The sequence below is a fragment of the Capricornis sumatraensis genome, chromosome 5 (assembly GCF_032405125.1).
Source record: "Capricornis sumatraensis isolate serow.1 chromosome 5, serow.2, whole genome shotgun sequence".
Classification (NCBI taxonomy): Eukaryota; Metazoa; Chordata; class Mammalia; order Artiodactyla; family Bovidae; genus Capricornis; species Capricornis sumatraensis.
Genome location: NC_091073.1, coordinates 27170464 through 27186661, shown reverse-complemented (window position 1 = coordinate 27186661; position 16198 = coordinate 27170464). Strand labels below are relative to the sequence as shown.

Genomic DNA, 16198 nt, shown 5'->3' with positions numbered 1-16198 from the left:
TCTAAACTTTTCCTCAAAATGTAACATGCAGTATTGCTAAAAGTTTTCAAGAGTAAACTTTCTTTATCCATGAACAGAGCACAGTATTTCATAGAAATAGTCCCAAGATGGGTTACTAATTTCAAATTAAAATTTTAATTAAAAACAATAAAATACACTGAATAAAATTTAATCATTTATTGTTTTTATTTCCTTGAATAGTCAGAACACCATTGCACATGTCTAATTTGAGGAGATTTTTTTAAAAGAGAGGATTTTAACATATTACAGACATACCTAGGAGATAATGCAGGTTTAGTTCCCTACTACTATAATAAAGCAACTACAGTAAGTCACATGAATTGTTTTGTTTGCTTGTTTCCTAGTGCTTGTATGTTATGTTTACCGTGCACTGTAGTATAGCAAATGTATGACAGCACGTTTCTAAAATAGAAAGTGTAAACCTAAATTAAAAAAAAAAAACTATTTATATTTGATCTTTCAGTGAGTCATAATCTTTTTGCTAGAGGAGGGTCTTACCTGGGTGTTAACATCTGCTAACTGATCAAGGGTGGTGGTTGCTAAAGATTGGGTGGTTGTAGCAGTTTCTTAAAATAAGACAACAATGAAGTTTGCTGCATCGATTCTTCTTTCCCCCAGTCAATTCCTCCGTAGCATCAGTGCTGTTTGACAGCATTTTACCTACAAGATAACTTATTTCAAAACTGGGCTCAGTCCTCTCAAACCCTGCCACTGCTTTATCAACTAAATGTATGTAATCTTCTGAGCTCTTTGTTCTCATTTCCATACTCTTTACACAGTATCCACCAGGAGTCGATTCCATCTCCAGAAACTACTTTTTTTGCCCATCCACAAGAAGCACCTCCTCATGGGTGGAATTTTTATCATGAGATTACCGCAATTCAGTCATATCTTCAGGTTCCACTTCTAATTCTTGTTCTCTTGTTATTTTCACCACATCTATAGTTACTTCCTCCACTAATGTCTTGAACCCCTTAAAGTCATATATGAGGGTTGGATCAACTTTCAGACTCCTGCAGTGTTGATATTTTGACCTCTTCTCGTGAATCAAGAATGTTCGTAATGATGTCTAGAATGGTAAATCCTTCCCAGAAGGTTTTCTGTTTACTTCACCTAGACCCATCAGAGGAGTCACTATGTGTGGCAGCTATAACCTAACAAAATGTGTTTCTTAAATAATAAGAATTGAAAGTCAAAATCAATTCTTGTTCCATGGACTGTAGAGTAGATATTGTGTTGGCAGGCATGAAAACAACATTAATCACATTGTATATCTCCATCAGAGCTCTTCAGTGACCAGGTGCATTGGCAATGATATTTTGAAAGGAATCTTTTTTTCTGAGCAGTCCATCTCAACACTGGGGTTTAAATATCCATAAACCATGTTATAAACAGATGTGCTGTCATTTAGGCTTTGTTCTTTCATTTATATAGCACAGGTGGAGTAGATTTAGCATAATTCTTAAGCATCCTAGGATTTCCAGAATGGTAAATGAGCACTGGCTTCAACTTAAAATCACCACCTGAATTAGCCCCTAACAAGAGAGTCAGCCTGTCCTTTAAAGTTTTGAAGCCGAGCATTGACTTCTCCTCTCTAGCTATGAGTACTGACCCCTGGTGGCTCAGTGCTAATCTGCTTGTAATTCAGGAGACCTGGGTTCAACCCCTGGGTTGAGAAGATCCCCTGGAGAAGGGAATGGCAACCCACTCCAGTATTCTTGCCGGGGAAATCCCATGGAGCTTGGTGGACTACAGTCCATAGGGTTGCAAAGAGTTGGACACAACTGAGCTGCTAACATTTTCGCTTTCTCTAGCTGACATCTTCTTCCCGTATAAGGCTGTTTTGTCTGCACTGAAAACGCATTGTTCAATGTCGCCACCTTAATTAACTGTCTTAGCTAGATCTCCTGGATAGTGTGCTGTGGCTTCTGCATCAGCACTTGCTGCCTCACCTCATACTGCTTTGTAATGGAGATGACTTCTTTCATTAAACCTCCTGAACTAAGCTCCGTTAGCTTCAAACTTTTCTCTTAAGGTTTCCTCATCTCCCTCAGTCTCCATAGAACTGTGGAGAGTTAGGGCCTTGCTCTTTATCAGACTTTGGCCTAAGGGAATGTTATGGCTGGTTCAGCCTTCTGTCAAACCACGGAACCTTCTCCATCTCAACAATAAGGCTGTTTCGCATTCTTATCATTCTTGTGTTGACTGGAGTAGCATTTTTGGTTTCCTTCAAGAACTTTTCTTTTTTTGCAATCACAACTTAACTGTTTGACACAAGAGGCCTAGCTTTTGGCTTGACTCAGCTTTTGACATGCCTTCCTCACTCACCTTAATAATTTCTAGATTTTGATTTAAAGTGAGAGATGTATGACTCTTCCTTTCATTTGAACATTTTGAGGCCATTGTAGGGTTATTATTTGGCCAAATTTCAATATTGTAGTGCTCAGGGATAGGGAGGCCTGAAAAGTGGGAGAGAGATGGAGGAATGGCCAGTCACTGGAGCAGTTAAAACAGACAAAATTTATCTATTAAGGTTGCCATCTTATATGGGTACAGTTCATGGTGCCCTACAACAATTACAATAATAACATCAAAGATTACCTAGCACAGATCATCACAACAAACAGAATAATAATGAGAAAGTTGGAAACATTGTGATAGTTGCCAAAATGTGACACAGATACATGAAATGAATGAAGACTGTTGGGAAAATTGTGTGAATTGTGCGCATTGATTTGCTTGATGTGGGGTTGTCACAAGTTTTCAGTTTGTATTTAAAAACTACCTAGTATCTGCAAAGCACAATAGAATGAAGTGCAGGAAGTATGCCTGTACATTGCTTTATCCATGTGACAATTTGCTATGTGAAAAGACCACATAAAAGAGGATATATAAAATATTATTCATGAAAAGTAGAATCTCAAATTGTGAATATTGTTAATATTCTCCAGTTACAGTCAAGGAGAAATATTTTATTGTTTTGTTCTTTATTAAAATTTTTGCTTTTTTTCCATATGATCAAATATTTGGAGAGACCCTTGAAAAGAAAAATAATTTCTAGGTTAAGTTGTGAAATCATTTTTCTGCAAAGACATGAAAATTATAAAAACAGTTTTTTACAATGTCATTGACCTTCCTGGCTACCAGCTTATAATAATGAAATAAAATGAAAACCAAATTTATACCTTAAAGGAGATTTCAAACCCAGGTATGCATATTTCCTCTGCTGTGTGGACAAATAGCCCATCACTTTCAGGAGAAAGTTTCTCTTTTCTTATTGTCATACCTATTTAAAATTCCTGTGAATTTAATCAGCAAGTAAACCTCTCAAACCCATTCTTTTAGAGATTTCATTGTAAATCTCCACAGTGATTTCTTTGAGTTTGATGTTAGATCAAAGACTTTGACATTAAACTTGGAAATTACTATCATTCCAGAAAATAATGGCTGGAATCATAAAGAAGCTGGCACAGGGATTTTAGAAAATTGTTATGTTTCATTGCTTTGCTTTTTGGCAGTTATGGACCTGAAAAATTTAGCATGCTCTTTATTCCCTCTGTCATATGGCTCAGCTACACGCATGAATTCAAAATGGTTTCCATTATTGGAAAGAGACACTCTTATTCCAGAATCAAGCTAGGTAACTTTTAATGTTCCAGATAATTGCTAAATTAAGCTCTCTCCGCAGATATTTTATGGCATTTATTTTGCTCTGAAAACCCCATTCATTTTTAAGGTAGCTGAATAAATCCAGTGATAATAAAGTCTTAAAGAGATGAATCAGGAAAAGAAAATTTTGGCTAAATGCAGGGGAAATATTTAAAAAGGAAAAATCCTACCTTCTGAGATACTTTCTAAGAAGCACAATATTATTAAGCCCACCCTGGTGCAAAGCAATAAAGAGATTAAACATTGAAGCCAAATTTGATCAGTTGATCTGTTACTAAAATTGAGAAAGCTAGTATATATTCTAATTCAGAATTTTCACAGAATAAATTCTGAATGGTGGCACTCAGTATAGCACAGAGATGCCATATGAGACTATTTCCACTTTTATTCATCTTTTAGCTTGTTGTTGTTTAGTCGCTAAGTCGTGTCTGACTGTGACCCCGTGGACTGTAGCCCACCAGGTTTCTCTGTCCATAGAATTTCCCAGGTAAGAACACTGGAGTGGGTTACAGTTTCTTTCTCCAGGCGATCTTCCTGACCCCGGGATTGAACCCGTCTCTCTTGCATTGGCAACTGGATTCTTTGAGCCACCTGTCAAGCAGTCTTTTAGATATTGACCCATTAAGTCATAATTTTAAATTAATGTTCATTATTTGACTGTAATTGCATCAAGGGTCAGCAAGTTTAATCTTTGAGCCAGATCTACACAGTCACCTGTTTTAGCATAGTCTCAAAGAGTTAAGAATATTTTTTTATATTTTTAAGTGGTTGAAAAATCCAAAAGAATAATAATAGTTCATGATGTTAAAAGTATATGAAATGCAGATTTTAGTTTCATACATGAAGTTTGACTAGAACATAGTCACATCCATTTGTTTACATTTAGTCTGTGGCTACTTTTGTGTACAACAGCAGAGTTGAGTTGTTACAGAGACTTCATAGACCACAAAGCCTAAAGTGTTTACCATATAGCCCTTTACAGAAAATATTTGCCAACCCCTAAATTGCATAAGCATCTTACAGTAATATAACTCTCAAATATGATTTCTAGATTTAGAATTAGCATTAATTTAGTAGTTTACATAACTTACATGCAAATCATGGTGAAAATGGAGGCATGCCTAGCCTCAGTTCAGTTCAGTTCAGTTCAGTTCAGTCGCTCAGTCGTGTCTGACTCTTTGCAACCCCACGAATCACAGGACGCCAGGCCTCCCTGTCCATCACCAACTCCCAGAGTTCACTCAAGTTCACATCCATCGAGTCGTTGATGCCATCCAGCCATCTCATCCTCTGTCATCCCCTTTTCCTCCTGCCCCCGATCCCTCCCAGCATCAGAGTGTTTTCCAATGAGTCAACTCTTCGCATGAGGTGGCCAAAGTACTGGAGTTTCAGCTTTAGCATCAGTCCTTCCCAGAACACCCAGGACTGATCTCCTTTAGGATGGACTGGTTGGGTCTCCTTGCAGTCCAAGGGACTCTCAAGAGTCTTCTCCAACACCACAGTTCAAAAGCACCAATTCTTTGGCGCTCAGCTTTCTTCACAGTCCAACTCTCACATCCATACATGACCACTGGAAAAACCATAGCCTTGACTAGATGGACCTTTGTTGGCAAAGTAATATCTCTGCTTTTCAATATGCTATCTAGGTTGGTCATAACTTTTCTTCCAAGGAGTAAGCATCTTTTAACATGTAATTTGAATGTCTCACCTTCATTAATAGAAAACGAGTAGGCCACATTGAAGACAGATTTGAAATGTTCGCCTGATCATACTTCTTTCTAGTCTTTCCTCCTAACTCCCTGGTTGCTGCTGCTGCTAAGTCGCTTCAGTCGTGTCCGACTCCATGCGACCCCATAGATGGCAGCCCACCAGGCTTCGCTGTCCCTGGAATTCTCCAGGCAAGAACACTGGAGTGGGTTGCCATTTCCTTCTCCAGTGCATGAAAGTGAAAAGTGGAAGTGAAGTCACTGAGTCATGTCCAACTCTCAGCGACCCCATGGACGGTAGCCTACGAGGCTCCTCCGTCCATGGGAGGGTTACTTGTCCTCATATTCTTTCATAGTATATAATTTCCTGCTTCACTGTTATATATCCATGTTCCCCCATTATGTAATACAACGTCTGATATTCACATTTGAAACACACATTTGTCCTTTAGTCATCTCTTTCCAATGGATAATGTTATTTACAGCGTCATTACATCCAAATCTGTCTCAAGACCCATTCTCTGTTCTGAACACCAGACCTGCATATCCCAAAGACACTGAGCATCTCCTCTAGAATATCACACTCTATAGGAGTTCACCAACTTACTGCCTTTCACTCATGCCCAAAATACATCTCTTTCTGTGAAAAAGCATCGCCACACACACAACAAGCAAAGCCAAAAGCATAAAAGTCATACTAGAACCTTTCTCTTTTTGATTATTCCCTGCATCCATCATACCCTGCAACATGTGCCTCCTTGCTGTCCCTCAGATCTGCCCTCTATTCTGTCCCCATTGCCAATGCTGCAACTAAAATCCAGTTTACTTCTTTTCTAGATTATTTTATTCACCTCCCATCTGATCTCCCTGTTTCTGGTATGACATGCAGCCCCTAAGCCATGCTTCTGAGTCTCACTGCTAAGACTCAGTTTAATTATGTCCTGTCCTTCACCCATGATCTGAAGGACATTATTTTGTGTTCCCAGTGCATTCTGAGAATATCTCCATAGCACAACGTGAGTCACATCCTACTGCTACATATGTTACCCTCAGTTGACCCTGTGCACCTCAGTGATGTTTTAAAGAGTATCTGTTCAACTTGGAATCCCCATCACTATACTGAAAAAAGCTAGACCTAGTAGATGAACAACCAAGCTAATTAAAATTGAGCTAAATTAGGTTATTTGGTTCCATTGACATTAGCTTTCAGCCATATGTTTGGGGGATGAGTGTAAGAAGGTGCTGGTCATTCATTTATTCAGTCAGTCAACAGATTCCTACTGGTCTTACCCCCCTAGCAAGTGACACACAGACCAAGGCTTCTCAAAGGTGAATGCGTGTGTGAATTACATGGGAATCTTATTATAAAGTGGAATCTGATTCAGGCTTGGGGTGGGACTAGGAGACTGCATTTCTCACAATGCTGTCAGTGTTCCTGGTTTGTGGACCACATTTGGGGAACCAAAACACTAGAGAGAAAAGCTGTTTCTTGCCAAAGGGTTTTTATTGTTAGATACATGTACCAAAATTATAGGTATGCATTGAAAAGAACAAAATGTATGGAATTTCAAGGAAAATGACTAGCTTCTGTCCCATCATTTGGGTCACCAGATCCATTCTTTGATTCTTTGGCTGTCTCTTCTGATTGAGGCTTCCCCAGTGGGTCAGACAGCAAACCTGCCTACAGTGCAGGAGACCAGGGTGTGATCTGTGTGTCGGGAAGATGCCCTAGAGAAGGGCATGGCAACCCACTCCAGTATTCTTGCCTAGAGAATCGAATGGACAGAGGAGCCTGGCAGGCTGCAGTTCATGGGGTGACAAAGAGTTAGACACAACTGAGTGATTAACACTTTTTTCACTCAAACAATCTGCTTTGCTATAGTGTTTTTTTTTTGGGGGGGGGGTGTTGCTTGTTTTTTTTTACTTAATAGTTTTAGGTATATTCTGCTTAGTTTATGCTTTACAAAAGTGGTTTGTAACATTACTCCATTTAAATCTTACTAATAATTAATATCTGCTGGGTGATTTTTATGTGCCAGATAACATTCTAAGCATTTTGTATGCATTGATTCATTTAGTCCTTACAAGCAACCAATGAAATAGGCATTATCTCTATGGTATAGATAATGAAAATGAATTAGTCATCTGCCCAAAGTCTCCAGACAGGAAGTGGAGATCCTGTCGGTCTGATTTTTTAACAAGTATTCTATTCTGCTTCTGAAAAAAGACTATTTAAATGCATATAAAACATAGAATGATTGAGATTATGAAAATGTCATCAACTATAGAACCAAGTTACTGACACACAATTACATTTTTTTTCCTACAGAGCTTTTATCATCTCTTTTCCTTTCTTTGTAAAGCATCATTATAATAATTCTCATTTCTTAAACACTGCACCATATCAATTAATCTATTATGCCCACTCCCTTCTTTATATGGACGAAGCCCTGGACTGCAGGTTTCTTCCTGAGTTTCTTGCAGATCAGGGTCTCAGTTGGATCCTCTTTTTGTTGCCATTGTTGTTTTTAATAAACTTATATTTTAGAGCACTTTGAGGTTCACAGTAAAACTAAGGGGAAGATACAGATATTTCCCGTATAGCTCTCATCCCACACACACGCATGGCCTCCCGACTGACAGAATTACCCCCACAAATGGTACTTTTGATAGAATCGGTAAACCTCCATAGACACATTGTGTTCACTCAAAGTCCATAGTTTGCACTGGGTCCATTCGATGTTGTTCATTTCATGGGCTTGGGCAAGTGTATAAGGTCTTTATAATAATAATATACCTATTATTATAACATCACAAGGAATGTCACTGTCATGAAAATTCTCTGTGCTTCATTTATTCATCTCTCTCTCCCATAACCCCTGGCCCACTGATCTTTTCACTGTCTCCATAGTTTTGCCTCCTCCAGAGTGTCATATAATTGGAATCTTATTGGATATAGCCTTTTCAGATTGATTTCATTCACTTAATAATGTGCATTTAAGTTTCCTCCATGTGCATTCATGGCTAGATAGCTCATTCCTTTTTAGCACTGAATAATATTCCTTTGGGCTTCCCAGGTGGCGCTAGTGATAAAGAATGGGCCTGCCAACGCAGGAGTCATAGAGACATGGATTCGATCCCTGGGTCATGAAAAGCTGCTGGAGGAGGGCACAGCAACCCCCTCCAGTATTCTTGCCTGGAGAATCCCATGGACAGAGGACCCCGGTGGGCTACAGTTCATAGGGTCGCACAAAGTCAAACACAACTGAAGCAACTTAGCATGCGCACACACACAGTATTCCTTTGTCTTGATTGATGCAGCACAATTTATTTATCCATTCACCTACTGAAGGACCTCTTGGTTGTTTCCAAGTTTTGGCAATTATAAAAAAAAGCTGCTGTAAATATTTGTGTACAGGTTTTTATGTAGATGTAAGTTTCCAACTTTTTTGTATAAATTCTATGAGTGCAAACACTGGATCACATGATGAGTATATTTAGTTTTATAAGAAACCACCAAACTATCTTCCAAAGTACCATTTTGCCCTCCCAGTACCTATGTATGGGAGTTCTTGTTGCTCCACATCCTCACCAATGCTTGGTGTTGTCCATTTGATCCTCTGTTTTTTGAATCTCTTTCTTAGCTCATACATCTGTTTTACTGGAGAACACCCTCATATATGTTTTAAAGGGCATACAAAGGGCAAGCTCTCTAGATCTTTCTATGACTGAAAATATATTCATTGTACCCTTGCATTTAATCGATACATCAACCAACATAGAGAAATCTAAGATAGAATTAACTTTTCCTCTGAGGTTTAAAGGCATTCCTCTGTTTTCTTCTACCATTAATGTTTTTGAGAAGCCTGATGCCATGCTGATTTTCATGTCTCTGTAAGTGACCCGTTTTTCCTCTCAGAGGGCATTTGTTGTTGTTGTTGTTGAGTCGCTAAGTCATGTCCAACTCTTTGTGACCCCATGGACTGCAGTGTGCCAGGCTTCCCTGTCCTTCACTATCTCCCAGAGTTTGCTCAAACTCATGTCCATTGAGTTGGTGATGCCATCCAAACATCTCATCCTCTGTCACCCTCTTCTCCATCTGCCTCCAATCGTTCCTAGCATCAGAGTCTTTCCAGTGAATCAGCCCTTCACATTAAGTGGCCAAAGTATTGGAGCTTCAGCTTCAGAGGACATTTAGAATCTTCTGTATGTCATTGTGCTTTGAAATTTCAAAATAATGTGTGATTTGAGCTGGGAAGGACAGGGATCAAAGTTTGCTGGAAGGTTCTCAAGAGCACCGCTTGGCACAAAGATTCAGAAGCAGGAATCAGCAAGGAGTGCTTGGAAGATTTGAGAATCAGCTTTCAAACCCAGCCCTTGCATTAACCGACTTGAGTGGGGCATTTCAGGTTACAGAACCTAAATTTTTGTCCTGTATTGTAAAATAAGGGTGTTGACACCTACCTCCTTAGGGCTATTGGGAGGGTATACTTAGATAATATGTAAGTAAAGTTATGAAAAAATATTGTTTTGGTATTAGGTATGATAATTCCTTGAAGATAGATCCATCCTCATTCTAATCTTATTAGGATGCTCTGATAAGTACTTGGTTTGGTGGATGTGGCATACAGAGACTGGGTGTTAAGCAGGGTGTTCCTATAACATGAGGAAGAAAAATAATACTCTTCACAACAAAGAGTAGGTAGGAATATTCAAAGCTGAAAAACAAGGAGCTAGGAAAGAAAATATCAATGAGCTGGGCCAAATAATGCCTGGAGGATGAATCCAGAAAGACTTTCCTCTCTTCCTCAGTTTTAGTTGAACTAAAGTCAGCTAAATTTGGAAAACTCAGCAGTGGCCACAGGACTGGAAGAGGTCGGTTTTCATTCCAATCCCAAAGAAGGCAAATGCCAAAGCATGTTCAAACTGCCACACAATGGCACTCATTTCACATGCTCAATTTCACATTTCACATGATAATGCTCAAAATCCTTCAAGCTAGACTTCAGCAGTATGTGAACTGAGAAATTCCAGATATACAAGCTGGAATTAGAAAAGGCAAAGGAACCAGAGATCAAATTGCCAGCATCCATTGAATCATAGAAAAAGCAAGGGAATTCCAGAAAAACATCTACTTCTGCTTCATTGAATACCCTAAAGCCTTTGACTGTGTGGACCACAACAAACTGTTGCAAATTCTTAAAGAGAAGGGAATACCAGACTACCTGACCTGCCTCCTGAGAAATCTGTATGCAGGTCAAGAAGCAACCGTTACAGGTAGACATGGAACAATGTACTGGTTCCAAATTGGGAAAGGAGTACGTCAAAGCTGTATATTGCCACCCTGCTTGTTTAACTTCCATGCAGAGTACATCATGTGAAATGCTGGGCTGTATGAAGAATAAGCTAGTATCAAGATGGCCAGGAGAAATATCAATAACCTCAGATATGCAGATAAAACCACCCTAATGGCATAAAGTGATGAGGAAGTAAAGAGCATCTTGATGAAGATGAAAGAAGAGAGTGAAAATGCTGGCTTAAAACTCCCCATTCAAAAAATGAAGATCATAGCATTCAGTCCCATCACATCATGGCAAATAGATGGGGAAACAATGGAAAGAGTGACAGACTTTATTTTCTTGGTCTCCAACATCACTGCAGATGGTGACTGCAACCACGAAATTAAAAGACACTAGCTCCTTGGAAGAAAAGCTATGACTATCCTAGACAGGGTATTCAAAAGTAGAGACATCACTTTGCTGACAAAGGTCTGTATAGTCAAAGCTATGGTTTTCCCAGTAGTCATGGATGGATGTGAGAGTTGAACCAAAAAGGAGGCTGAGCACTGAAAAATTGATGCTTTTGAACTGTGGTGTTGGAGAAGACTCTTGAGAATCCTTTGGACAGCAAAAAGATCAAACCACTCAATCTTAAAGGAAATCAATCCTGAATATTCATTGGAAAGACAGATATGAAAGCTGAAGCTCCAGTATTTTGGTCACCTGATGGGAAGAGCCAACTCATTGGAAAAGACCCTGATGCTGGGAAAGATTGAGGGTAAAAAGAGAAGGGGGCAACAGAGGATGAGATGGTTAGATGGCATCACTGACTCAATGGACATGAATTTTAGCAAACTCTGGGATTTACTGAGGTATAGAGAAGCCTGGTGTGCTACAATCCATGGGGTTGGCAAAGAGTCAGACATGACTAAGAAACTGAACAACAACAAAACAAAGTCTTTGGAGAGAACACAAACAGCTAGTGAACTAGACACTGTTCATCATGTACTGTAGGCTATAAACCTCTCCTCTATCCCTTTTAGAACATAGGTTTTCAATTCTATGTACTTTGATAATAATACTTTTATGAGAGTAGACTTTTGTCAAGAGCAACTCAAAGAGAAGGATGAGACAGGTAGCATCTGAATATCTTGTGTAAAGCACTTAGTGTAATAGTCTGCACACGCTGAGTCAAATCTTGTCATTATTAGTGTTAATATTATAATTATAAGGTGGGGCCACCTATCATACTATATAACCCTGACAGTTCTATACAGACAAGAAAACTGCCTTGTAATCCTCCATCTGGTTTCTATATGCACATTTTTATTTCATATTAAATACTTATAAAACTGAAACCAACTATTTTCATCTTTCTATTTTTAAAGATGCTCAATCTTAATTTGACATGGGAAGATGGAAGTAGAAGGAGTCATGAGATTTTCATGCTGTTGCTTTCTAAAGGAATAGCTAAGTAGAAATGAAGAAACTATACAAAACGTCATTCTAATTCTGGCAATATTTATCTTACCAATGCTCTTCTACCTTCATCTAGAGAAGGGAATGGATACCCACTCTAGTACTCTTGCCTAGAGAACTCCATGGACAGAAACACCTGGTGGGCTACAGTCCATGGGGTCACAAATAGACACGACTGAGCGACTAACATTTCACACTTCTACCTTTATATAGCCATTCCAGCTCCTAGGCGCCCCATCACCATTGCTTAGGATTGCCTACAGTTCTCTCTCAGTTATAAACTCAGATTCCCTCCAAACAAAACAGTCAAGTTGCAAACTTCTCTTGCTTATAGTTGGTGCTCAATAAATATTAATGTATTCAGAAACAACTAAGTAACTACCCAACTCTTAAAATAGTGGAAGCACTCAAAGAGACCCTAATGTTTGGTTTGTTTTCAGACTGCGGAGATTTAATCTATTCTAATGTCATTGAGGGATATGTTACTCCTTTCTCAGTATTGCTTTCCTCATGGATAACAAGTTTAAAAAATAGTAATAAAAATATAAGAGTGTGAAGTTGGAACAGGCATCTGAGTCATTATTGCCTGCCTATTGAGACACCCTTAACCAGGGTCCCCCAACACGAACCATCTGAACATAAGTAACACTTTAGTCCCTACAGCTTTCTGAAGCCTACACCTAGATTTTCTGTGATTATAAAACCAGCAGTTCACCCTGTTACTGGACTGGTATTATTCTCATCCTTATTGGAGTAGAGTTTGCTTCTGCTGAAATATTCAAAGATCTATGATTATTCGATGAGGCAATGTATGCAAAGAGCCTGGATACATAATAGAAGTCTCATGAGTGCAACTTTCTTCCATGGTATCTCCCTGAGAGGAAAACAGCCAGTTGTTTCTCATTTTTATAAAGAATGGACAAAAAGACAGATTTCAGTTTTTACAGAAATAATGTGAAAGAGTTGTATGTGACCAGAGAAGTGCTTAAACAACTAAGAGGACAGAGGATAGATAATTTTAAAAATAAGACTGGCCATTATCCAGCTTAGAAACTAGAACTAGAACTTCAAAGTAGTCAGTAGCATGGATTAAGGGTCCTACTGTGTCAAGAGCACTTAGTGAGATATTGTTCTGTTTTCAAAGGAATAGTAACCTGTGATTTCTTTTAAAAGATATTGTTAATAAAAAGATAGCCATGATGAAGCAAAATCTAAATAACCTAAAAATTTTAATACAGAAGGCAAACAAAATCTCATACACAATAAACTGTGGTATTTTGGTTCTACTTTGTTATAAATTGATGCTAATCTTTTTTAAGTGACTAGCATGATATACTTCTTTTCCTACAACAACAATAGTTTGGTAATAATGATATTGTTTTCCAAAAGACCCTAATAGTGACATACCCTCTAAAGGATTTAGTCCAATAACTGTGAATCAGAAATCTTCACTTTCTTACCATGGCTTCTTATATTCTGTTTGAATCTAAGATTATTCTATAAGTAGCATGTGTTAACTGCATCCTCACATATTCATTTTTAAAGGACATTTTGTACAAGAAGATTCATTTTTATATTCAGCATTAAAAAATAGTACCTTTCTGCCTAGCCTCATACTTCAGCATCTATAACACTATTGAACATACTTGTTAAATTTCTGATTCTTACTTGACTAGAATCTATTGAGGGTAGAGATTTGTGCTTTTTCTATTTGTTAAAGGCTCTTGGTACAGTGTCTGAAACATAGTAGGGGCTCAATACATTTGATAAAATGAATGAATGATGGTATATTAGTTACTCTAGAGGAGTGTAAAAATCAATGGTAAGAGGTACAGTGAAATCTAAGTGTGAATTATTAGGAGAGAAAATCTGGCTGAAATCTTTTTCAATCTACATAGATAGGTACATTCTGACATCTTAAGTATCTGGCTATTGATTCCTCAGTTAATAAGATAACAAAAGTAAAATCAAACGAAATCAGATATCCAGAGAGTTTGAGGCTGGTTTAACCTGGTGGCCTTTTACAGGTACAATTTATTTTTACAGTACAAAGAACACTGAATCTTCCCAGAATAACCTGATTCCAACAGAGTTAAATAAAGTTGCTCATTTATCCTGATTTTTGACATACTTCTGTCTTTCTAGACTGTCTAGAAAGATCTCTACTTCCCAAAAGCCTCAGTGTGAATTTTAATGATCCAGTCCATGTGACATCCCCTTTTTTTTTTTCATTGCTATTAGTGAATGACAAGTGAAGGGTATTCATTTTAACTTGAAAATGTCAGCTATGCACTTTAAGAGATATATTTTTGCAGCTTGTAATGAGGTGGTGTTTCTTTTTGAAAGAAATACTCATCTCTGATGCAAGTGCTGTGCAGGTGACAACTGATATTTAATAAGCGATGGTTCTTATATTAGTCGCAGTTCTCTAAAGAAAATGTCTCAGATTGCTTTTGAAAAACTCTTAGCGTCACTAGCCCAAAGGCATGATGTGACCTTTTTATTACATAATGAGAATCATTTATTATCTTACAATGTATCTTAAAGTCACAGACAAAATGCCACTTTGATAATTGCTTTCAATTAGCTTTGAGCATAGCATATATTCATAAAATGTCTTCTCTAATTTAGACTTGAATTAGAGAAAATTACAGACATAATCTACTTTAAGGTTGTCTCATTTAAGGTGATTCGTAGTTTTATTTCAAAGAAATCAAAAAGAAGAGCTTTAGAACAGTCTTTCAGAATGTTTTAAGCAGGCTTTTCAATATTTGATTCTATTCTATTAGCAATTAATTAATAAATTAGAAAGCTAGTTCATCATTTCTGACCTTTTATGCACGTTAGCTTTCGACTTTCATTCTTAATGATTGTTTTGAAATTAAGGCTTGCAGTTCGTGTTGAAAGAGAGAAACAATCTGATTAACAGGGTAAATAAGGCTTGCCTTGGTACCAAGTACATCTTGATGTGGGGCTATAATTGAGATTCTGAGTACTATAATGGTGCATCCTTTCCTGTCTTAAATAAATAATACATAACTAATGGTCAATAAATTATACTAGATAACCATGTGGCATGAATGAGGAATTTGGGGATTTAATACAAGCCAGGTTAGAAGTCGTATGATACTTAAAATGTAATTTCAATTAAGTTTGGTTTCTTGTTAGCACCCTGAGCATTGGTATATAGTTTAAATTCATATCTTCCTTAAAAATATTTTTGCAATAATGGAAACTCTGAAACTACATTTTACGCTTGTGCTGTTTCAGTAACACAGGCAATGTGATTAACCTTAACAGAGATTCTCAGAAATTCGTATTGTACCCAAGGATTACTCCCTCCTCTTTCTCTCTTTTTTTCCCTAGATAAAAATTATACACAAGAACCAAGCCCCAATGCTGATGGGCCCTCCTCCCAAAACCGGGTTGTTCTGCTCCCTCGTCAAAAGAAGCAGAAACCGAAGCAAGGAATAATCCTGTATCATTCCATTGCTGGCACTGTGATTGTCATAATTGGGCCATGGAACACTTATGCTGGAAATCTTTGAACAAGTTTAAGTCTCCTGCTCATGTAGAATCTTGGAATTGGTTTGACAGTTTTTGTGACTGAGTTAATGTACAATTCAGCTAATAGGAAATTTACTGTCTCAGTTTTTACAGGCATCTTTGCATGAAGAAAGCGGAAGTTTACATGAAGTGATACTGCATATTTTTGTTGCATGCATTCCCATAGATTTTTATGTCTCCCATCTATTCCTTCACCAATTTCCATGTACTAACCTGTAAGAAAAATCTGTACAATAACAACAAAAAAAAAGGATACATCACAGAAAATGTGATTCCAGTTATTAATAAGCACTACTTAATAATGCTTCAGTGATCATAATTGCAGATTGCTATACTTTTCCCATTAAGGATCAAACAGCATATCAATGATCTTTGGCCTATGACTTGAGGAGCAACTTTTAATTGAAAGGTTTTATTAAATAGTTGTCTATTTGCTGTATCTAAATAGTTTTTCTTTGACTTCTTGATGCTTCAGAG

General features: G+C 37.8%; 1 protein-coding gene across 6 annotated transcripts in view; it reads left to right on the top strand.

The window, feature by feature from the left end:
- DGKB (diacylglycerol kinase beta) overlaps window positions 1-15628 on the top strand; it is a 799100-nt gene extending 783472 nt beyond the window's left edge. For all 6 annotated transcript variants that reach the window (XM_068972349.1, XM_068972347.1, XM_068972346.1 and 3 more), the window contains one exon: window positions 15521-15628. In XM_068972349.1, the coding sequence (XP_068828450.1) occupies window positions 15521-15628 (108 nt within the window). The remainder of the gene's footprint in view (window positions 1-15520) is intronic.
- Window positions 15629-16198: the final 570 nt, after the last annotated feature.